The sequence below is a fragment of the Triturus cristatus genome, chromosome 1_2, assembly GCF_964204655.1.
Source record: "Triturus cristatus chromosome 1_2, aTriCri1.1, whole genome shotgun sequence".
In the NCBI taxonomy this organism is placed as follows: domain Eukaryota; kingdom Metazoa; phylum Chordata; class Amphibia; order Caudata; family Salamandridae; genus Triturus; species Triturus cristatus.
This window is the reverse complement of record NC_140580.1, coordinates 1,152,693,689-1,152,718,504: the sequence shown is the minus strand read 5'-3', so window position 1 is coordinate 1,152,718,504 and position 24,816 is coordinate 1,152,693,689. Positions and strand designations below refer to the sequence as shown.

Genomic DNA, 24,816 nt, shown 5'->3' with positions numbered 1-24,816 from the left:
GGGGTGACTTACATCTATTACATGCAGTGACTTTGCAATGACACACAGCGAGTATGCCATGTTGTGTTTTCACTCATGGTTTATACCATGACACGCAGTCTGCACACAACAAAATGATGGAAGGAGTGCTGAAACTTTTCAAACACTGTCCCTCCGTCAAGAGTTCTGGGTCAAATTCATTGTTGTTTTGCTCACCATTTCACCCCAGTTTGGACCCAGCCATATGCAAATCAGTCTTGACCTTGCTCGCCATGGGAATAGTCCAAGCCCGAACTGCTAGGCCAGGTCCTCCCTAGACTGGAAACAAGCATCCTGGGACCGGTTTCGGGGAATCACCCATTATCAGTTAGACTAGCTTGAATCCAGTGGCACTGTGAGCAAGGGACCCACGACTGGGCATACCCATGTCCACTTGGGGAGAACAAAGCAAATACAACAAGATGATGGAAGGAGTGCTGAAGCTTTTCAAACACTCTTTCCCCAGTCGAGATCTGGGTTAGATTCATCATTCTTTTGCTCACCATGCCACCCAAGTTTGGACCCAGCCATATGCAAATCAGTCTTGACCCTCTTCCCTATGGGAACAGTGCTGCCCGAAGTGCCAGGCCAGGTCCTCCCTGGACCAAAAACAAGCATCCTGGGACCAGTTTCAGGGTATCACCCCTCATCAGCCAGGCTAGCTTGAATCCAGTGGCACAGCAAGTAAGGGACCGATGTCAGAACATACCCTTGGTCACTCGGGGCAAACACAACACAATGATAGGAGTGCTGAAACTTTTCAAACACTCTTACCCTAATCAAGAGATCTGGGTTGAATCCATTGTTCTTTTGCCCACCATGCCACCCCAGTTTGGACCCAGCCATATGCAAATCAGTCTTGACCCTGTGCCTCATGGGAACAGTCCAGCCCGAACTGCCAGGCCATGTCCTCCCTGGACCGGAAACAAGCATCCTGGGACCGGTTTCAGGGTATCACCACTCATCATTTCAAAAAAAGGAGAATCAAGTGATTTAAGTCGACTTAATTACTGTGATGATTTTTAGACCATATTTTGCTATTTTAAAAGTTGACACTTATAAAATATTTCATAGAAAACAGTCAATGATTCCCTATGGAAGAAAATTCAAGTTGCAGGTATAGTATGTTCTCGTTACTTTTGTAATCCAGTACTGGATACCTAGACTCAGTACTGGGACCTCTATCTAAAACGGGTAAGTAATTACGTTTTCACAGTTTGTATGATTTTTAAAGAATATTTGAAGTTTGTGAAAATCGGCACTTAGAAGAAATTTCACAGAAAAACAGTCAATGATTTCCTATGGAAGAAAATTGGGTTACTGGTAAGTACGGTTGTGAATATTTTTCAGGGTAAGTGCTGGGCACCAAGATCCAGCAGGGGGAGCTCACCTAATAACAGGTGAGTGTTTTCGTTTTCGTTACTCGGCTGATTTTTGGTGATTATTTTAAGTTTTGAAAAGTCCAAACTGAAAAGAAATTTCAGGGAAAACCAGTCAATGTTACCCTATGGAGAAAATTGAGTTATCGGCTTTCAGGCAACTACTCGGCTGGCAAAGTTAAGGTTCTGGGCACAGACTCGGGGTCTCCCAGGGCCAAGTAGGTACAGTTGTTACTCCCTCAGCGGCACAGGGGCGGCCGGGTGCAGAGTGAGTTAGGCCCAATGTTATCCTATGGGAGGCAGGGGGGGCCTTGGTTGGTGGCTGCTGACTAGCAGGCCACGCGGCTGTGGGAGCTGGGCTCCTGGTCACTTGCTCAGGGCAAATAGGGAAGTAGATAGGTGCAAAGGTTACACTGCCAGGGCCACGCGGGCGGCTGGGTGCAGGGTGCTTTTGAGCCTGTGGGCGCTCAATTGATTTCAATGGGAAAGCTCTGGTTTAGAAAAAGAGTGCAAACTCGGGAACGAAGATTCTTCAGGTGCCACCACCACTTCGAGAGGTAAGTTGGGTAGTTGGAGGATAGGTAGATACCCCGAGATTGGGCACAGGGGGCCGCGGGGCGCCGCGTGCAGGGGTGCCTTTTGGTGTCGGGAAATCTTACCCTCTGTTGATTGCGGTTGGAGGGGTTACCTGGTTCTCAGGCTGCAGGCGTCGTCGGGAGTGTCGAGGGAAGTCCTTGGGTGCCTGACTCAGGGTCACAGTCGCCGTGGGGTCGTCCTTGTGGTCTTTGTTCACTCCGGCACAAGCCAGGCTTGGCCGGCACAAGCCAGGCTTGGCGGGTGCAGAGTGTGCAGGGTTCGCGGTTCCGGGCTGATGCCAGGGATTAGAAGCTGGTTTTGAGTAGAGCCTCTTCTCAGGGAATCCCAGGTGCTTAGAGCCAAAAGGTAGCCAGTTCCTCTGGGGTTTGTGAGGTTGCTGGCCACAAGAAATGCCGGGTTGGAGCAGGAGCAGGTTCGAGGGTCGACAGGCCGGTAGGGCTGGGGCCAAAGCAGTTGGTGTCTTCCTCTTCTTAGCAGCTGCAGGGCAGGTCTTCTTTCTTCTTGCTCTTCTTTGTATTTCGGAATCTGGAATCCGGGGAAGGAAGGTTCAGGGTGCCCCTAAATACTAGATTTAGGGGCGTTACAGGTAGGTAAAGGGCAGGGACCAATGGGTCCCTCCCTGTCCTGGGGTGGGTACACCCCCTATTCTGCCACTCTCCTGTGGGAGGGGGGCAGTAGTCTAGTCCTGATTGGGTAGGGCCTCCCATCTTCAAGATGGCGAGCGCCCGGATATGTGCTTCATCTCGCCTCCCCCACCTGAGGGGTGGGGTTGGCAGGGTGGCATATCCCCTGTCCTTATTTGGGGTTTCCGGCCAAGCTTCCCGCCAGAGTGGGGGTTGCAAGTGGTCTGGGGAAGCTCACAGAGGCGGCAAGCCTTTGAAGCTTCCCCCTGCCTATCCTGGGGGAGGAGATCTAGCACCTCGCCCAGGATGTGCATTGTTGCAGGCCCAGGAGAGCAGGGGCTCTCCTACCCAGGGGTCCCGCAACATGTCTGCTGTGTGGCAGCCTAGGCAGCCTCTCGGACCAGACGTGGATTGTAGGTTAGGTTTCAGGGGGCCTCTCTAAGATGCCCTCTGTGGTGCTTGGTACATTAAATCCCACACTGGCATCAGTGTGGTTTAATGTGCTGAGCAGTTTGATACCAAACTTCTCAGTCTTCAGTGTTGCCATTATGGTGCTGTGGAGTTCGTGTTTGACAAGCTCCCTGCACCATGTACTCTTAAATGGCAGCACTGCACTTACAGTGCTCAGGAATGGACCTGGGCACTGTAGGGGCACAGGGCTCTTGCTCCTGTGCCCACACCATTGGCATAGGGAACCCAGCTAGAGGGGTGGCTGATGTTTGCCAGGGCAGTGTAGGTGGTGGGCATGGCACACAGGGATGTGTGCCATGTCGACTCCGTTTTGTCTTGTACCCAGACACTCAGCCTGCAAGGGCAGTGTGTGTGTCTTAGGGTACAGGGCCTCTAAGGGTTGCACAATGAGTGCTGAAGCCCTTAGAGGCCTTCCCTGGTCACAAGGCCCTGGGTACCTAGGATACCATTTACCAGGGGCTGACATGTGGCCAGGGTTTGCCAATTTGGGTTTGAGGTTTTGGTTTAGGGAAGGAACATAGGCCCTGGGCACCTGATTGGCAGGAGCCCAGGGCACACTCAGTCAAAGTACATTCAGCAATTCAGCAAGAAGTGGGGGCATACCATGCAAGAAAGATGGCACTTTCTCACATATGCCCATAAGTTGGTGTCCGTTTTCAGTATATGGAGCACATAGAGCATCAAAACCGTACCTCGGATTTGGTGATAATTGTAAAGATGGCCAGCCAATGAATATTCCAGGGAATACAATTGTACGCTTGTTCCTCAATGTATTTGGTTTGGTACATGGAACTTCCTGGGTGTGCATTCCCTTAAGTAAAGATAGCAATGCAACGGAAATTCTGGGGCAAAACTCCTTGCTGTTCGGCGCCAATGATTCAGCACGCCATCTTCCACACTATCACCCCTCATCTGCCAGGCTATGCAGGGTAAAGACTGATGTGCATATGGCAGGGTCCAAACCGTGGTGGTGTGGTGAGCAAACAAATTATAGATTAACCTCAGCTGTGACTGGGGGGGAATGTTTGATTTGTTCAGCATTCCGTATATCATTTGTTCTTTATGTAGTCTGCAGTGGCAGCCTGCATGCAATTTGTGTGTGGGTCCCTTAGGGTGACATAAGACATGCTGCGGCCCTTAGGGACCCCCTCTAGTACCCCTGCCCTAGGTACCAGGTATACTATTTACTAAGGACTTATAGGGGTGCCAAAGGCCTTGCCAATTGGGTTACAATTAGACCTTAACTTGTTTTAAGGAAAGAGCACTGGCACTGAGTTCTGGTTAGCAGGCCTTCGTACACTGTCGGAGTTGAAAACCAGAATCTAGTAGTAAACAAGCATTGGCATAGCCAATAGGTCTCGCTTTTGGGACCTTGTAAATATTTAGTTATGCAGCACAATATCCTTGGTGCAACAACATCAACTGTTGCATGGTTAAACACTTAAAAGGTCCCAAAGGTGAGACCTATTGGCTATGCTCGATGACTCTGAAATTATGTGGTGTCCTTCTGAATTGTGTGGCATGATGTGGAATTCTGTGGTGTGGAATGGATGTATGTGGCGTGTAGTGTAATTGTGTTGAGTTGAATTATGTGGTTTAGTGTTGAATTATGTGGTGTGGATTGGAAATGTGTGGATAGCTTTGCCTTTTTGGTGACATAAAAAATAAATAGGTAGGAGCTAAGCTCCAAATCTGTGTTTTTGGATGTTAACTAAAAGAAAAGACAATTTTTCCCCACCATTGACATAATGGTTGCCTCGGTATAGTAGTTCTTTTATTCTCCTCACTCTAGCCAACGCCTGCATTTTCCAAGTGTTCACTGTCACCTAATAAACTGTAAAGTTGCTTTTAATAAAAAATTGTGTTATTTTTTATTTCTGCATAGCTGGATAAAAGGGTCGGAATGTGAGTGAGTGAAAGGATGGATGAGTGAAATGGTGGATGGGTGGGTGATTGAAGGGGTGGATGGATACATGCATGGATGAATAAGTGTAAAGATGGATGAGTGAAAGGGTGGATGGATGTGTGAGAGAGTGGATGGTTGAGCGAAAAGATGGATGGATTAATGAATGAAAGGTTGGATGATGAGTGAAAGAGTAGCTGGATGTATGGGTGAAAGGCTGGATGGATAGACGTGTTGAATGGGTTGATAAATGAATGATGGATGGATGGATGGATGGATGAGTGATTGAAAGGATGGATGAGTGAAAGATTGAATGAATGAGTAAAAGGGAGGACAGATGGATGGCTGGATGAAAGGGTGGATGAGTGAATGGATGGAAGGCTGAGTGAAAGGGTGAATGGATGAGTGAAAGGTAAATGGATGGATGGATAGATGTGTGAGTGAAATGGTGGATTGCGGTTGATTGAAAAGATGGATGGATGGATGGATACATGCATGGATGAATGAGTAAAAGGATTGATGTAATGATGCATCTAATCACAGGCATTTACAAATGCAGTTTAGCACATTAAAGCCAGACAATTTGCCAAAAAAGGATTGGTTCCTTATTGGTTGCATATACAAGAAAAATAAATGAATATGATACTGTAATGACAGAGTGTACTTTTGACGGGCAAAATAGGCCCTCGAGCATTTTAATGGAATCACTTTAAAGAAAATGGAATGATACACCTGAGGTGAGATTAAACACTCCTCTGAGCGGCGCCCCAAACGTTCTCTAATCTGTACTTTAAACCTTTAGTAACAATTGGGCAGTACTGTCAAATCAGAGCTAGTAATAGTGGTAATTACATTTCGTAATGCATTGAAAATGTTGAATTCAGTTTAAAGCGTTGGATGATACAAGTTCCCAAAGCAGATTTCACAAAAACAGAAGTGGAAAGTAGTCGTCCATTTGGAAAATAGCAAATGTTGACATAGGGCTTTCTAGAACCTTTCCCATCCTTAAAGGAACTGTTAAAGTATCCAGACTTCCCTGTCCAAAGAATAAGCTGGAGGTTATGTGTGACCTTGTGCAGCCCAATAGAGTCCAATCCCAAGACGCGCGTGCATGTGAACCATTCCTCTCTCCGTTGCATTAAACGGGATATCTAGATTAAAGATCTAGTTTTTTGCATATTTCGCCTAAACAAGCCCTGCACGCTCCCAAACCACAAGAATGGCGGTTGCGCCACCTCTCAGACGGGCAGCAGCTGCGATCAAAAGCTGAGAGAATGGTACATTCCAAAAGCGAAAGCATGCGATGATTTCACTCGAGAGAGAAAAAATGGCAGTCATGTAATGCGCAAGATAATGGAATGGCTTGTTGATAGACAGAATGGGCCAGATGTCTGATTTATGCATAAATCAGTCTCATCGCCACGCTGACATTTCAGATTTTGCAATATGTATGGCCTGCTGGTAAGAAAAACAAACAAGCCCGGGAGTTGTGCCATAGCAAAAGTGAGGCAAAAGTGAAAGCAGCTGTGGCGAGTGGTGTGCGCGCACTATGACGAGAGAGGAAAGCCAAATGGCCCCTCTGCTTGTCATTGTGTGCGTAACCGCACGCTCTATGCCACCTGGTCGGACTTTTGAAAACCCGCTCACTAAATGTCTCGCCAGAGTAGCGCATGTGCTGGCTCAGGCGAGACCTAAAAATGGGGCAAAGAGTGGGGGGACAACTGCAACAAAATTCTAATTTCCTACAACCATCTCCACGTTAGAACCCATATTGTCCTGTTTATGAAAGTCCTGAGCCTTTAGCACTCAATTGAGAACTAAAATAGGTATTATTTAAATTGAACAACAGACCATTTTTCTTTCTCCTTCACCATTGCTTTCAAACATATTATTTAGTTTAATAAATCCAAGCTCTCAAATGTTCAAGCAGTACTTACCCGATGCCCCCGCTCTTGGTCTTAACTAGAGAAAGCAACCCATTTGGTGGTAATCTACTAGACACCCTTCTTTCAACTAGCCCTCTGATTTCAAGTCAAGTACAGAACCACGTCTGACGACTGTGATCTAACATGATCGCATTTTCCACTAACATCAGCACCTTTGAATGTTGTAAAGCCCCAAACACATACCAGCTTGCACAACAATGAAAAGGCTATTTTGTTTTTCCGTTTGCTCCCCCTTCATCTACTCACTTTGAGTGAGTAGATGAAGTCCTACTCAGCCATACCACATTCACACTTACAATACCTCTCTTTCATGCACGCCCATACTTTTCAGTTTTAGCCCTATCTCGTTACCCATGCTGCCCCCTCCGTTCCCTTCTCACTTTGCACTACTGCTCACAGTGGGCTACCTAACGCTGAATTGTATCCCTCCTAATACCGTTCACTTCTGATCACCTACAACCTCCTCCATGGGTTCCTTGTAGCACACTATATCCCTTCCATTGAACACAATCGCTTCTTGAGATCACTCGTCGGCACGTTGCACAACTTGAAAATATATATCCATCCTCCACCTCCCACCCTTCCTTTCCCAGCACTGCCACTGTTGAACAGTGCATTTCCCCGAAGCTGCTGCCATTCTCTTCTAAGCCATCAACACACTGCTTTACTATTTACAGTGTAGTAATAAAATCTGTGCTCCTCTCAGGTTACATTGGAGGATTCGATGGGAACTTTTTGTGGAACAGAATTGGGGCAGGTAAGAAATACTTTTAATGCCACTTCTCTGCTGTGTGTTGGGTTGTGAGCTTTTGTATAGCCTATTTGTCACATTTTCAGTAGCATTTGTGAAACTTGTTCACCCTTTACTGGATGCATAGTAAAACTGTGACTGACTTATGAGCAGCCACCACTGATAACTACTTCCTTCTTTTGACCTTTTCTGTTTTTCTCTTCTTTGCAGAGTATGATGCCAGTGTCCCAGTCTGGTCCTTGCGACTTATTCCGGCCCTCGCTGGTGGCTTGTGTCCTGCTCTTGCTTACCAAATTGTGGTGGAAATGAACTACACTCACTGCACAGCTCTTGGAGCAGCCCTTCTCCTCCTGTTTGGTAGGTGTAGTATTCTGCAGAGGCAAATTGTAATATAAGGAAATGTGAAGTGTTCTTTACTGGCTTTTAGAGCACGCACAGAGCCTGTCACTTGTGAAGTCAACCTTTCAGGTTAGAGCAGAGTGAGTCACACCAAGGCTTATTACTAATAGGCCAGGGAGGCTCTTAAAGAGCTTCGCATATGTTATGTTAACGTCTGAAATTGACAGTTACGGAGCAATTCATATATCAATGAAGCCTCTGCTAACCATTATCTGTGGGATACTGCCCTTTTTACACACTGGTAGAAGGAGTCCTTTCAGCGCTTGAATTAAGAATTTGTTTTTTTCTCTCTTATGCTGTTCGTGATTGCTCTGACCTTGCCTTTTCGTGACTCGTCTACAGCTCAGGAAATGTGTATTTAAGCCAAGTCTGTTTCTGTTTTTTCATTATCACAGAGAACTCTCTCATCACTCAGTCTCGGTTGATGCTCCTGGAATCTATTCTCATCTTCTTCATTCTGTTGGCTGTCCTGTCGTACCTAAAATTTTACAACTGCCAACGCTGCAGGTATGGCTCACCTTTCCTTGTGACAGTAAGCTGCAGGTGCAACTCAGATTTCCTGTAAGGGAATAAACTGCAGGTACAGATATTCTTACACTAACCTCATACGCTGCAGCTACGGCCCACCTAAAACGCATGCTATCAGCTGCAGGTTCGACCGACCTTTCCTTTGGGCAGTACACTGCAGGTACAGTTATTTTTTCACTGACCTCATAAGCTGCAGCTCCAACCCACCTTAAACCAGAGCAATAAGGCTGTACCTATAGTTCTCCTTACACTGCCTTGATAAGCAGCAGGTGTAGTTCATGAAATGCTGCCCTGAAGCTAGAGGGATAGTCAATGGAACCCCTGTGCCATAAGCTGTTATCAAAACTCCCAAAGTGCTGCATTGTTAGCTGCAGGTACAACACCTTTATTGGAAGACTGCTACTCATCTTGCACCAGTGTGATAAACCACAGTTGCAGCTAACCTTACACCCGCCTTATAAGCTGAAGGTATGACGGTGTGGCAGGGCTCTTGTAACACTCTGCTTGAGCAGTGATGAGCACTAGTGCTCAGTATTGCTCCAGTGTGCACCTGCCTTAAGTATTGGCCACATTTGAGTCCGCATCACCGCTCAGCCTCTTGCAGTGCGATGTAGAATCCAGGGCCGAAGGCTGCTCTGATGTATCTGAAGCATTTGAACAGATGATTTTAAGCCTGGGACCTTGGTACCCTCCAATGTATGATCTGATGTAGAGCTCATTCCTTTGGCTCGCCGTGATGTGTACCCCAGATCTTGCCCTGTTCTGATATACTGCTTGTAGCTTTTGGGGCCACTTTGATTTAGATTCCCAGTATCTAGACTTCTTTCTGTTGATTTCAGACTGCCATCCAAATCTTATGTTGCCCCAAGGGCTTTCAACCCTCTGATATACAGCCTAGGACTTTGGGTGCTCTTATGTACAGCCCGTGGCTGCTCTGGTGTGCAGCTTGTGGTTTTACCCTGTATTAGTGTACTTTCTTCGCTCTGTCCCGTTGTAGAAGTGAGGTCTTGAACGTCTCGGTGTTATATGTGCTGCATTATTGTATGTTCTTACACCCTACCTTTCCTCGTAGGCCATTCTCCTTCAGCTGGTGGTTTTGGCTTCTGCTCACTGGTGTCTCCTGCTCGTGTGCTGCTGGGTAAGGGTTCCTTTACAAATCTAAACTCTTCCCTTATTAACCTAAAATGCCTAGTAACTGTGTCTCCATAATGCTGTGGCTGCCTGGCCCAAAACTGGTTCGAAACAATCAGTTGTGGGTGTAAATGGAGGATATTATGTTATATTTTCAAGATGAATAACACCTCATGTCGTCCGAGACTGCTGTAGGAAGCTGACTCTGCGTATCGTATCGCCACTAGGTGGTTATACCATGCACAAAGTCTTGGGATTCCTCAAAAGTGTATAGGGCTCAATGTAAAACCCAAAGTGCTCAGTTATTGGTAGTGTGGGTGAGCAGCCTTAGGCCTAACACAGAGGAGTGTAAGACATGTATTGCACAACATTGACCAATAATGGACACATGACTCAAAAAGGAGATCCACACCAATTTTAGAAAAATAAGCTTTGTTTGTACTTTTTTTTTAAGACCAAGATCTTCGCAATAACGTAAGTACGTTTTTAAATAGCAGTACTTTTCACTTTAAAAAGTTGACACTTGAATGGCTGTTCAATGTTATCCTGTGGAGGTGTTATCCTATGGAGGAAAACAATAATGTGGTTATTCATATAAGTATTACACTTACAGTTCCAGTCTTCTGGACCAAAGGTCAGCAAGAGGCAAGGGTCATGTGAGTACCAAAACTGCATCACCAGCGGCACAGGGGCGGCAGGGTGCTGAGGTCAAAATCGGAGCTCATCCCAATGCGGTTCACTGGAGCCTGTTGGTGCTTGAAGCCAAATTACTTGCAGGTAAGTAGATCGGTAGCAGGGGCCAAGCTTTGGAGGTTAGAGCAAGCACAGGGGGGGGGGCCCACAAAGCAGCACCAAACACACCACCAGCTGCACAGAAGCGGCAGGGTGCAGTTTTAGCAGTGGGCGCTCAATTCTTTCAATTAAGACTTTGCTCTTGACAAACAGGCTGCAGGCGTCGCACCGGAAGTTGCAGGAGGGAGACCAACGACAGCAAACGTAAGTAGAGATATAGGGGGTCGTAGGGGCACCATCTATTTGGCTCACCAAGGCACAGGGGCTTCGGGTGTAGGTGAAGCCATCATGGTGCTGTGGAACTCTAGTTGTCGATTTTCCAGTCCATTTGTTCTCTATGGCAGAGGTCTTCGAACTATTTTGCTGTGAGCCGCCGTGAGCAAAATGTTTCCAAGTCGGCGCCCCCCTCGAAAACTTTATGGCAGTACTTGGGGGAGTGAAAAGATCCGGGCCGGGTGTAGGGGGCGGGATTACCATTTCAGGAGTACTTTTTCTGCAGCTGATAATCCACACTAAATGTGACCCTTATAAAAGAGCAAATATATCAAGCAACTCCTGATACTTGGGGTGTTGTGAGCCACTCACACTCCTGAGACCCAATGCAACTTCACTTGTTGCACTAATGATAGCTGCAGCCCTGAGTAGCAGACTGTGCCTCTGCCTCTTTCACCCCTTCCCCACCATGCATGGCCATCCCTCCAATCATGGAACAGATTCTTTGTCCCCTCCAGAATAAAATGAGCTCTCGCATGTTGCCCACCACTTTGCAGCGAAGAAAAGTGAGCCTCCGATCCTCTTTTATAAATGAAGGCAATCATAATTGTTATTCAATCGGCCTTTCACTCCTGGGCCCGAGTGCCATTGCACCTGCTTCAGTAATCAGATTGAAAATGGGCATCCATCTTGCCCCTTTCCCCTCTCTGTCATCTCTCTGAGGCCTAAGCTAATGTGTCTCCCCCGATTACGTCTTCCCTTGTCTTTGGCCATTTGTTCGCGGCCCAAAGCAACACCGGCACAACAATGGTGCACTGGGCCCCATCATAATCAAGAAAAGACAGTAAAACAATACTATTGGGGTTTGATGCTTCACAACCCTGGGCCCCTGGGCCCCTGTGCCATTGCAGCATAAATGATAACTACTACTATGCTCACTCTCTCTCCACTGGCCCATCACTCCTAGACATGAGGCCAAAGCAGGCTGTCTGCCCTTTTGTGTAAAAAAGAAGAAAAAAAGTAAATCCTGCATCTTGCCACCTGTTGCCTTGGACCTGTATCCTGCGCAGCGAGGGTAACCAGGGCCCTAATGCTAACAAGGAAATAAGGGTTCCCATCCACCATTTTGCTAGTAACACAAACAAAATTTGGGTGCACTGCCCTAGTGCAACTGCACCTGAAGCACTACTGGTAGTGATGGCCATTTAAAATCCACTTGCTACATAATCCACCATCTGCTGCATATTCTACAGACTTTAACAAACGAAAACGGCTTTCTAGCTGAAATGGATCAAGTTACTAAAAATGCAACAACACATGTTGCCACACAGTGGAAGGCCAATCACAACAGTTGACAGTCAGCTTTCTGTTGCTTATTGTCCTTTTTTGTCGCATAATTTAGTCAACCCTGTCCCATAATTTCATCCTAGCCGCCGCATAATACTAATAGCCTTGCTTATACAGTGTGTAATACAATTTTTAAATAATGACTTGAATATTCACAGTGCTTTGTGTTACAGGCTGGGACTTCATAGCATTATAAACACGCTGGGACTTCATAGCATTATAAACACACAAGTCTGAATTTTACACTGTGCCAAGCAGGGTTCAATTGTGTGACTCTCTAAGTGCAGTGATCGCATTCATAAATTGAGGTTGCATTGCATTAAATAAAGCGTTCTCAAGGATTAGTTTCATTTGCATTTATTTTTTGTTTATGATATGCGCATCATTTCAAATGCAGCTGGCTAAATGTGAAAAATCAACAAAATACTTAAAGAATATGTTATTTTCTTCCGCCGCCACGGCACCAAGAATAACAGTTACAATAGTATGCCCTATACCTGCTGAATGTAAATCAAGACAGCCTGTAAACGCGATAAATAGTCGCACTTCCAGGCCATCCTCAGTTACATGTATTTACAAATGCATCTGCGCCCACCTAGGAACATAGCCACGGCCCCCCAGGGGGGCTTGCCCCACAGTTTGAAGACCTCTGCTCTATGGCTTCACTGGCACTTACAATATTAAGGAATAGACCACAATATTTTAGGGGCATATCTGCTCATGCAAATATGCCCACACCTGGGATATAGTGCACCCTGCCTTAGGGCTGGTAAGGCCTGCTAGAGGGTGACTTACCTATATCTTAGGCAGTGATAGCTGACACTGCTCACAGGTAGTGTGCCTTGTCGACTTTATATTGTGTGCGCCAGGCATGCTGCAGTAGCAGTCTGCATAGCCTAGGTGAGGGGACCCTCTTCAGTCCCCATGCCATTGGTACCTAGATACCTTTTACTAGGGACTTGCAGGTGGCCTGAATGGCCAATTGGGGAATGGTTTTTAGGGAAGAAACACTGGCATAACGGCACTGATTGGCAGGTACCCTGTGCACTACAGTCAAAACCACATCAATGTCCAGACAAAAAGTAGGGTGCTAACCATGTCAAAAGAGGCACTTTCTCACACCTGTTATGCACCTTATTAATCTTAGCCTCCTCTAGTATACACCCTATGAATCTTAGCCTGCCCTGGTATGCCCCACGTTAATTTTAATACGTGTTACTATGGACTTTATGAATCTTAACAAGCCCTCCAAGAATTTTACACCCATGTATGCACTCTATAAATCTCAATGTGCCCTGGTATACCCAAAATGACTCTTCACGTGTCCCAAAATGCACCCTGTACATCAAAGCAAACTTCAGCAGATTGGGTTAAGGGAGTCCGCAACAGAGTTAGAAAAACATCTTCCTGAACTCTGAGATGTGGCAAGAAGAGGCCCAGTCACTGAGTATGCACCGCCACCTTAAGAAGACACAGGGTATTCAAATTACTTATTACTACTTCCCCATTCATTCACCCTGCCCTTGTTCCAGAAAGCACCCGTGGGAGGCAGAAATGTGGGCAATAAGGCCCAAGAGTTTATAAGTGCATGCTCCTTCTGAATGTATCATACATGCTGCGCTTGCAGAAACTCAAAAACAAATTGGAGATTCATCGACATTAAGGCAGTTCTACAAAGAAATGTAAGCACAGATAAATAATTCACTTGTGAGTTTAAAAGCCAGTCAAGGAAATGCGTGCAAACGAAGGGATTGGTATCTGGGTGGCTGCATCTCTCTTAGCGTATAAATGTTAAGGCAGTTGCAAACAAATTCTGAGCTCCTTGAAACTCACTTTGTCTCTCAATTCTAAAAGAGGCTTAGGCTTTGAAGCTATTCACATTCAGTTAGGAAAATTCAGGCAAAAGCGGGCGGGTAAGAGTAACCTATTGCCACACAGACCATTTCTTTTCCTCCACTTGACTTGAGAAATATCCTGTCCGTTTTGAGAAAGAGCTTAAAAACATTACTCTTCGACTCCTGCCTAAATGAAATTTAGACTCTTTGCTGCTAAGAATCCTGTGGGTGATAATTCCGCTAGCGCCAGGACGCCTCCTCGGGGGTAACTGTGCCCTTTACAAATGCGTTGTTGTAGGAAGCTAAATCTGTATGTTCTATACTAAAATGAGGTATAGTGTGCACATAGTCCAGAGGAAACCCAAAGCTAGGCAGAGGTCAAAGTAGAGAGCACTTCACTCTCTATTTGTGGTAGTGTGGGCAAGCAGTAAGGCTGTATCAGAGGGTGTTAAGCATTTGTTGAAAACACTCAATCAGCAAATGATGTCACACACTCAAAGACTAAACTCAGACCAATATGATTTGTATAAAAATATTAATTTTCTAGAACCAAACAAGCCTGGTACAGGTAAGTGTAAATGGTACTTTTCAAGGCAGGTTGAACAGTACAAACCAGCTGAATGAAAATGCCTTTGTTACAGATTTGTAAATTCTTTCAATACAGTGGAAATAACTGTTTGATTACTTTTGATTACTTTTCAGATTACTTTATAGATTACTGTAAGGAAGTGGGTTTCTGTTGCAGTAACCCCCCACCCCCACACACTTTATCTGATAACTGATGCACTTTTCCTTGGTGTGCTCTGGGCTCCTGCCAATCAGGTGCACAGGGCCTGTGTTCCTTCCCTAAAAACTGCCTAACAGCCAAAACACAATTGGCATCTCTGGTCACATATCAGCCCTTGGTAAATGGTACCCTAGGTACCCAGGGCCTTGTGACCAGAGAAGGCCCCTAAGGGCAGCAGCACTTATTGTGCCACCCTTAGAGGCCATGTACCCTGACACACACACACACTGCCTTTGCAGGCTGAGTGTCTTTGTACAGAACAAAACAAAGAGTCGACATGGCACACATCCCTGTGTGCCATGCCCACAACACACACTGCCCTGGCATACCTCAGTCACCCCTCAAGCTGGGTGCCCTATGCCAGTGGTGTGGGCACAGGTGCATGAGCCCACACCCCTACAGTACCCAGGTCCATTCCTGGGCACTGTAAGTGCAGTGCTGCCATTAAGAGTATATGGTGCTGGGAGGTCGTCAACACGAACTCCACAGCACCATGATGGCTACACTGAAGACTGAGAAGTTTGGTATAAAACTTCTCAGCACAGTAAACCCACACTGATGCCAGTGTGGGATTTACTGTCAGATACACGACAGAGGGCAACTTAGTTTCCCCCTGAATCTAACCTACAATCCACGTCTTGTCTGAGGGGCTGCCTAGGCTGCCACACAGCAGACATGTTGCTGGACCCCTTTGTAGAGAGCCATCCGCTCTCCTGGGCCTGCAACAATGCACATCCTGGGCGAGGTGCTAGGTCTCCTCCCCCAGGATGGGCAGGGGAAGCTTCAAAGGCATGCCGCCTTTGTGAGCTTCTCCAGGCCACTTGCTGTACTCAGCAACTGGCCCCCACCGGTTCTGACCACCTCTCTGGCGGGAAGTGAGGAAAGGGGGTGTGCCAGCCTCTGCCAACCCCACCCCTCAGGTGGGGGGAGGCGAGGTGAAGCACATCCCCCGGGCTCTCGCCATCTTGAAGATGGGGAGCCCTGCCCAATCGGGATTAGGCTACTGCCCCCCTCCCACAGTAGAGTGGCAGGATAGAGGGTGTACCCACCCCAGGGAAGAGAGCTATTGGTCCCTGCCCTTTACCTACCTGAAACGCCCCTAAATTTAGTATTTAGGGGCACCCTGAACCTTCCTTCCTCAGATCCAAATTCCGAAACAAAGAAGATCAAGAACCAAGAAGACCTGCTGTGCAGCTGCTAACAAGAGGAAGACACCAACTGATTTGGCCCCAGCCCTACAGACCTGTCGAACCTGCTCCTGCTCAACCCCTGCATCTCCAGTGGTCAGCGACCTCAAAAACCCCGGAGGACCTGACTGCCTTGTGACTCTAACTAACTGGGACTCCCACGAGCAGTGGTACTGCTCAAAGAAAGTAATAGGCCCCTGGCATCAGCCAGGAACCGCAACTCCTACACACTCTGCACCCGCCAAGCCTGGCCTGTGCTGGAGTGATCAAAGACCACAAGGACTTCCCTCTGTGACCCCGAATCCAGCACCCAAGGACCCACCTCGACGCTCCTGACGACGCCTGCAGCCTCAGAACCAGGGACCCCTCCAACCGCGACCAGCAGAGGGTAAGATTTCCCGACGCCAAAAGGCACCCTGGTGCCCTGGCCCCCTGTGCCCAACTCCTGGGTGCCTACCTATCCTCCAACTACCCAACTTACCGCTCGAAGTGGTGGTGGCACCTGAAGAATCTTCGTTCCCGAGCTTGCAGCCTTTGTTCGTCCTTGAGCTTCTCCATTGAAATCCATTAAGCGCCCGACGGCTCACAAGCACCCTGCACCCAGCTGCCTGAGTGCCCCTGGCAGTGCAACCTCTTCTCTAATCTACTTCCCCACTTGTCCTGAGTTAGTGACCAGGAGCCCAGCTCCCACAGCCGCGTGGCCTGCTAGCCAGCAACCGCCAACCAAAGGCCCCCTGCCTCCCAAAGGGTAACATTGGGCCTAACTCACTCTGCACCCGGCTGCCCCTGTGCCGCTGAGGGTGTAACAACTGTACTTACCTGACCCTGGGAGACCCCTGAGTCTATGCCCAGAACCTTAAATCTGCCAGTCGAGGGCTTACCCAAAAGCCGATAACTCACTTTTCTTCCATTGGGTAACATTGACTGGTTTCATTTGGAAATTCTTCTAATTGTCTTTCACTTGGAAATTCTTCTAAGTGTCGAGTTTTGAAACTTTTAAAATATTCATCTAAAATCAGCCGAATTACGAAAACAAATGTACTCGCCTGTTATCAGGAGAGATCCCAGTGCTGGATCTTGATGCCCAGCACTAACCCTGAAATGTAATTACAACCATACTTACCTATAACTTGATATTCCTCCATAGGATAACATTGCCTGGTTTTTGCCAGAAATTCTTCAGTGTCGATTTTGCAAACTTACAAATATACGTTAAAAATCGCCTGTATAACAAAAACACATTCTTTCAACCGTTTACAGGAGATGCCCCAGTGCTGGATCCAGGATCCAACACTGAGTTAGAAAAAGTAACCATAACCCCACTTACCTGCTAAGTGAATTTCCTCCCATAGGATAACATTGTGATTCTGTGTGAAAAAGTTTCTAAGTGTCAACTTTTAAAATACAATAATATTCCTTAAAAATCATAACTGTAACCAAAACGTTTTTACTCAGCTGCTTACAGGAGATGTCCCAGGACTGAATCTAGGATCTAGTCCTGTGGTAAGAAAAGTAATCCAAAAAGTAATCAATTGCATTTAACTAGAAATTCCCATTGAGCTCGATGTATAATTGTGTTTGAAATTGTGTTGCCCATTGCAACAACTGTATCTATTGCTTTCAAAAGTCTACTGCCTATTGAAAGTATTTATCTAAAGCATCTCATTCTGAGAAAGTATATTTTGATACCTATTGTTAGTTCTAAAATAAAACTATATATTTTTATACAAAACCATTGGCCTAGAGTTCAGTTCTTGAGTGTGTGAGACCATTTGCTGACTGAGTGTGTACAACAAATGCTTTACACTGTCCTCTGATACTGCCTTACTGCCCGACCAAGCTACCACTGTAGAGAGTAAGGTTATATCTAACTTTAGCCTCTGCCAAACCTCTGGGGACTGTGGACTCTGTATACTGTTCCCAAATAGGAACAGTGTGTACACAGAGCCACTTTCTTACAATTACTTTTTCTACTCCGTGTTATATGCCTATATATCACACTGGGTGTGAGAAAGTAGCTCTGTATATACTGTTCCCTAATAGGTACAGGGTGTACAGAGTCCACAGTCCCCCAGAGGCTGATAGAGGTCAAAGTTAGGTATGACCTTACTCTCAAAAGTGGTAGCTTGGTCGAGCAGTAAGGCAGTACCAGAGGACAGTGTAAAGCATTTATTGTACACACTCAGTCAGCAAATGGTTTCACACACTCAATAACTGAACTCTAGGCCAATGGTTTATATATATAAAATATATGCTTGTTTTATTTTTAGAACCACAAAGGGGGTAAAAATATACTTTCTCAGAATGAGAGGTTGAATATAAATACTTTTGTCTTAAGCAATAAATTTGTGTAAACAGTCACAGTTGGTTGCAATAAACAATCCTATTTCCTAAACATAACAATGCATTGAGCTCAATGGTAAATTCAGGTTATTTGTAATAAATTACTTTTCAGATTACTTTTGGAATTCCAGGTCTGGCTCCTAGAACCAGCCTGGGGTCAGTATTCAGAATCAAGTGATGAAAGTCGACTTAATAACTGTAATGATTTTTAAATAATATTTAGCTATTTCAAAAGTTAGCACTTAGAAAATATTTCAAAGAAAACATTCAATGGATCTCTATGGCAAGAAATTCAAATTGCAGGTAGAGTACTTTATCGTTACTTTAGTAATCCAGGACTGGGTACCTAGACCCAGGACTGGGGTCCTTATCAAAAGCAGGTAAGTAATTTCGTTTGCAGAAATGGTACGATTTTAAAATAATATTTCAAATTTGCAAAAATAGACAGAAGAAATTTCACAGAAAAGCAGACAATGGTTTCCTATGGGAGAAAAATGAGTTAGAGGTAAGTATAGTTGTGAACACTTTTCAGGGTCAGGGCTGGGCACCAAGATCCAGCACTGGGAGCTCACCTAGGAGCAGGTGAGTAAATTCGTTTTTGTCACTTGGCTGATTTTTGGTGAATTTTTGCAGTTTTGAAAAGTTCACACTTAGAAGATTTTTGAAGAAAAAGCCAGTCAATGTTACCCTATGAGGAAAATGAAGTTAGCGGTTTAAGGGTAAGTACTCGACTGGCAGAGTTGAAATTCCGGGCATGGACTCAGGGGTCCCCCAGTGTCAGGTAGGTACAGTTGGTTCACCCTCAGCGGTTTCAGGACGGCCGGGTGCAGAGAGAGTTAGGCCCAATGTTATCCTATGAGGGATAGGGGGGCCTTGGTTGGTGGCTGCTGTCTGGCAAGCCACGCGGCTGTGGGAGCTGGGCTCCTGGTCACTTACTCAGGGCAAGTGGGGAAGTAGGTTAGTGTAGAGAGGGCACTGCCAGGGCCACTCGGGCGGCTGGGTGTAGGGTGCTTTTGAGCCTTCGGGCGCTCAATGGAAATCAATGGGATTGTTCCGGTTTGAAAAAAGGCTGCAGGCTCGGGGACGAGGAGGTTTCAGGTGCCACCACCACTTCGAGAGGTAAGTTGGGTAGTTGTAGGTTAGGTGGGTACCCCGGGATTGGGCACAGGGGGCCGCAGGGCGCCGGGTGCAGGGGTGCCTTTTGACGTCGGGAATCTTACCCTCTGGTTGATCGCGGCTGGGGTGGCACTTGGTTCTGAGGCTGCAGGCTTCTTCCGGGATGTCGAGGGGGGTCCTTGGGTGCCGGACTCTGGGTCACAGTCGCCGTGGGGTCGTCCTCTGGGTCTTTGTCCACTCCGGCACTGGCCAGGCTTGGCTGGTGCAGAGTGTGTTGGGTCCGCGGTCCCGGGCTGGTGCCAGGGATAGCAAATAGGTTTCTTGAGTAGAGCCTCTACTCGTGGGAGTCCCAGGGGCTTAGAGCTAAAGGGTAGCCAGGTCCTCCGGGGTTGGTGAGGTTGCTGGCCACGAGGGATGCCGCGCTGGTGCAGGTTCGAGAGTCGACAGGCCGGTAGGGCTGGGGCCAAAGCAGTTGGTGTCTTCTTCTCTTTTTTAGCAGCTGCAGGGCAGGTCCTTGTTCTTCTTGCTCTTCTTGTAGTTTTCTATCTGGAATCTAAGGAAGGAAGGTTCAGGGTGCCCCTAAATACTAGATTTAGGGGCGTTACAGGTAGGTGAAGGCCAGGGACCAATGGGTCCTTGTCCTGGGGTGGGTACACCCCCTATCCTGCCTCTCTCCTGTGGGAGGGGGGCAGTAGCCTAATCCTGATAGGGTAGGGCCTCCCATCTTCAAGATGGCGAGAGCCCGGAGATGTGCTTCACCTCGCCTCCCCCACCTGAGGGGTGGGGTGGGCAGGCTGGCACATCCCCTGTCCTTGTATGGGGTTTCCGGCCAAGCTTCCCGCCAGAGTGGGGGGTTGCAGTGGCCTGGGGAAACTCCAAATGGCGGCATGCCTTTGAAGCTTCCCTTTGCTCATCCTGGGGGAGGAGATTTCTCACCTCACCCAGGATGTGCATTGTTGCAGGCCCGGGAGAGCAGGGGCTCTCCCACCCAGGGGTCCAGCAACGTGTCTGCTGTGTGGCAGCCTGGGCAGCCTCAGAGCAGACGTGGATTGTAAGTTAGCTGTAAGGGGGCATCTCTAAGATGCCCTCTGGGGTGCTTAGTACATTAAATCCTACACTGGCATCAGTGTGGGTTCAATGTGCTGAGAAGTTTGATACCAAACTTCCCAGGCTTCAGTGTTGCCAATATGGTGCTGTGGAGCTCGTGTTTGACAAGCTCTCAGCACCATGTACTCTTAAATGACAGCACTGCACTTAATGGAATGGACCCGGGTACTGTAGGGGCACAGGGCTCCTGCTCCTGTGCCCACACCATAGGCGTAATGCACCCAGCTAGAGGGGTGGCTGACATATGCCTTGGCAGTGTAGGTGATGGGCATGGTACACAGTGATGTGTGCCATGTCGACTCTTTGTTTTGTCCTGCACCCAGACACTCAGCCTGCAAGGGCAGTGTGTGTGTAAGGGTACAGGGCCTCTGAGGGTGGCACAATGAGTGCTGCAGCCCTTAGAGGCCTTCCCTGGTCACAAGGCCCTGGGTACCTAGGGTACCATTTACTAGGGGCTGACATGTGGCTAGGGTTTGCCAATTTGGAGTTTGTGTGGTTTAAGGAAGGAACATAGGCCCTGGGCACCTGATTGGCAGGAACCCAGGGTACACTCAATCGAAGTACATTCAGCAATTTAGCAAAAAGTGGGGGCATACCATGCAAGAAAGATGGCACTTTCTCACACAACCCCCCCCCAAACGAAAGGTGATGAGACTAACCTTGTCCTATGGAGTCTTCATTGTCTAAGTGGAAGAACCTGGAAAGTCCATCTGCATTGGCATGGGCAGTCCCTGGTCTGTGTTCCACTTCAAAGTCCATTCCCTGTAGGGAGATGGACCACCTCAGTAGTTTTGGATTTTCCCCTTTCATCTGCATTAGCCATCTGAGAGGTCTGTGGTCAGTTTGAACTAGGAAGTGAGAGCTAAACAAGTATGGCCTCAGCTTCTTCAGGGACCAAACCACAGCAAAGGCCTCCCCCTCAATGGCACCCCAACGCTGCTCTCTAGGGAGTAGTCTTCTGCTTATAAAAGCAACAGGTTGGTCTTGGCCTTCATCATTGGTCTGGGATAGGACCGCTCCTATCCCTAGCTCAGAGGCATCAGTCTGCACTATGAACTGCTTGGCATAATCTGGAGCTTTTAGAATTGGTGCTGAGCACATTGCTTCTTTTAGGGTGTCAAAAGCCTTTTGACAACTAACTGTCCAGTTAACTTTCTTGGGCATTTTCTTGGAGGTGAGTTCTGTGAGGGGGGTCACAATGGACCCATACCCCTTCACAAACCTCCTGTAGTACCCAGTCAAGCCAAGGAATGCCCTGACTTGGGTCTGGGTTGTTGGAGCTATCCAGTCCATGATGGCCTGGATTTTGGGTTGTAAGGGCTGTACCTGGCCTCCACCTACAAGGTGGCCCAAGTACACCACAGTGCCCTGCCCTATCTGGCATTTGGACGCCTTGATAGTGAGACCTGCACTCTGCAGAGCCTCTAAAACCTTCCCAAGGTGGATCAGGTGATCCTGCCAGGTGGAGCTAAAGACAGCAATATCATCAAGATAAGCTGCACTAAAGGACTCCAACCCAGCCAGGACATGGTTCACCAACCTCTGGAAGGTGGCAGGGGCATTCTTTAACCCAAAGGGCATCACAGTAAACTGATAATGCCCATCAGGGGTGGAGAATGCTGTCTTTTCTTTTGCTCCTGGGGCCATGCCAATCTGCCAGTACCCTGCAGTTAAGTCAAAGGTACTGAGAAATTTGGCAGCCCCCAATTTGTCTATCAGTTCATCTGCTCTTGGGATAGGGTGAGCATCTGTCTTGGTGACAGAGTTGAGCCCTCTATAGTCCACACAGAACCTCATCTCTCTCTTTTCACCCTGTTGATGAGGTTTGGGGACCAGAACCACTGGGCTAGCCCAGGGGCTCTCTGAAGGCTCAATGACCCCTAACTCCAGCATCTTGCTGACCTCAGCTTTGATGCTTTCCTTGACTTGATCTGACTGTCGATAGATTTTGTTCTTGACAGGTGCACTGTCACCAGTGTCCACATCATGGGTACACCAGCTTGTCAGACCAGGGGTCAGGGAAAAGAGGCTAGCATATTGTTGCAAGACTTGCTTGCAGTCAGTCTGCTGTTGGGCAGAGAGGGTGTCTGAGAAAATCACACCATCTACTGACCCATCTTTTGGGCTGTAGGATAGGAGGTCAGGGAGTGGCTCACTCTCTGCTTCCTGTTCTTCATCAGTCACCATCAGCATGGTGATGTCAGCCCTATCATTGTAGAGTTTAAGGCGGTTCACATGGATGACCCTTTTGGGTGTCCTGCTAGTGCCCAGGTCAACTAGATAGGTGACCTCACTCTTTCTCTCTAGGATAGGGTAAGGGCCACTCCATTTGTCTTGGAGAGCCCTTGGTGCCACTGGCTCCAAAACCCACACCTGTTGCCCTGGTTGAAATTCAACCAGTGCAGCTTTTTGGTCATACCAGTGCTTCTGGAGCTCCTGGCTGGCCTCAAGGTTCTTGGATGCCTTTTCCATATACTCAGCCATTCTGGACCTTAGGCCAAGCACATAGTCCACTATGTCCTGTTTGGGTTCCTGAAGAGGCCTCTCCCAGCCCTCTTTTACAAGACACAGTGGTCCCCTTACAGGATGACCAAACAGAAGTTCAAAGGGTGAGAAACCTACTCCCTTCTGTGGCACTTCCCTGTAAGCGAAAAGCAAGCATGGTAACAGGACATCCCACCTCCTTTTGAGTTTCTCAGGGAGTCCCATGATCATACCTTTCAATGTCTTGTTGAACCTCTCAACAAGGCCATTGGTTTGTGGGTGGTAGGGTGTAGTAAACTTGTACTGCACTCCACACTCTTTCCACATGTGTGTTAGGTAAGCAGACATGAAGTTGGAACCTCTGTCTGAAACCACCTCCTTAGGAAAACCCACCCTGGTGAAGACACCCAGGAGGGCCTTGGCTACTGCAGGAGCTGTAGTAGTCCTAAGTGGAATTGCTTCAGGGTACCTAGTAGCATGATCCACTACTACTAGAATGAATTTGTTCCCTGAGGCTGTGGGAGGTTCAAGTGGACCCACAATGTCCACACCTACCCTTTCAAAGGGGACCCCCACCACTGGTAGTGGAATGAGGGGGGCCTTTGGGTGGCCACCTGTCTTGCCACTGGCCTGACAGGTAACACAGGAGCTGACAAACTCCTTCACCTTTTGGTGCATCTGGGGCCAGTAAAAGTGACTCACTAACCTTTCCCAAGTTTTGGATTGCCCCAGATGTCCAGCTAGGGGGATGTCATGAGCCAAAGTTAGGAGGAACTCCCTGTACTTCTGTGGCACTACCACCCTCCTGGTGGCTCCAGGAGTGGGGTCTCTTATCTCAGCATACAGTAATCCCTCTTCCCAATAAGCTCTGTGGGTACCACTGACATCTCCCCTGGCTTCTGAAGCAGCTTGTTCTCTCAGGCTTTCAAGAGTGGGCCAGTCTCGCTGGCCCTGGCACAGCTCTTCCCTAGAGGGTCCCCCTGGGCCCAAGAGTTCAACCTGGTAAGGGTCAAGCTCCATGGACTCAGTTCCCTCAGGGGTATCTACATCCTCTCCAGGGGGAGAGGGGTTCTGAGTGTTTGGCTGTACAGAAGCTGGTCCCCCAGTCTCCTTGCCCTTCCTCTTGGTTGGTTGGGCCATTATTCCAGGCTCCAAACCTACTTTTTCACCCTTCCTCTTGCTCTGTGTTCTGGTTTGCACACACACCAATTCAGGGATGCCCAGCATGGCTGCATGGGCCTTTAACTCAACCTCAGCCCAGGCTGAGGTTTCCAGATCATTTCCAAGCAGGCATGCAGCTGGCAACTTTGGAGAGACCACTACCTGTTTCAGGCCAGTAACCCCCCCCCCCCAGCCTAATGTTACCATGGCCATGGGATGACTAGTGGTGACACTGTCAGCGTTGGTGACTGGGTAAGACTTCCCAATCAAGTATTGCTCAGGGGAAACCAGTGTGTCTTTCACCATAGTGACACTGGCACCTGTATCCCTCAGAGCTTCTACCCTAGTTCCATTTACCCAGGGGTACTGTAAGTATTTCTTTAAGTTGGGGGGCCACACAGCCACAGTGGCAAACTCCACTTCTCCCAAGGAGACTAAACTTGCTTCAGTGTGTTCCCAGATTTGCTCAGGGTACACCTCTGATCCCATTTGTATACTTGCTGCCCCAGGAGTGGCTGTACTGGGTGCCTTAGGGGCTTTGTTTTGGGGGCAAGATACAGTTAGGTGTCCCTGCTTCTTACAGGTATTACACCAGGCCTTTAAGGGATCAAAGTTCTTCCCCCTATATGGTTGGGGCACATAGGGAGTAGTTTGGGTCCCACCCACCTGAACAGGTTGTTGGGGCCCTTTGGAAGACT

The 24,816-nt window shown here is 47.8% G+C and overlaps 1 protein-coding gene across 8 annotated transcripts in view; it reads left to right on the top strand.

Moving 5' to 3' along the window:
* The window catches only part of POMT1 (protein O-mannosyltransferase 1), a 128,444-nt gene that overhangs the window by 16,502 nt on the left and 87,126 nt on the right, over positions 1 to 24,816 (top strand). For 6 of the 8 annotated variants that reach the window (XM_085613935.1, XM_085613936.1, XM_085613940.1 and 3 more), the window contains 4 exons: positions 7,644 to 7,694; positions 7,899 to 8,045; positions 8,483 to 8,594; positions 9,688 to 9,753. In XM_085613935.1, the coding sequence (XP_085470061.1) occupies positions 7,644 to 7,694; positions 7,899 to 8,045; positions 8,483 to 8,594; positions 9,688 to 9,753 (376 nt within the window). The remainder of the gene's footprint in view (positions 1 to 7,643; positions 7,695 to 7,898; positions 8,046 to 8,482; positions 8,595 to 9,687; positions 9,754 to 24,816) is intronic. The other 2 variants (XM_085613941.1, XM_085613943.1) reach the window with 1 other exon arrangement.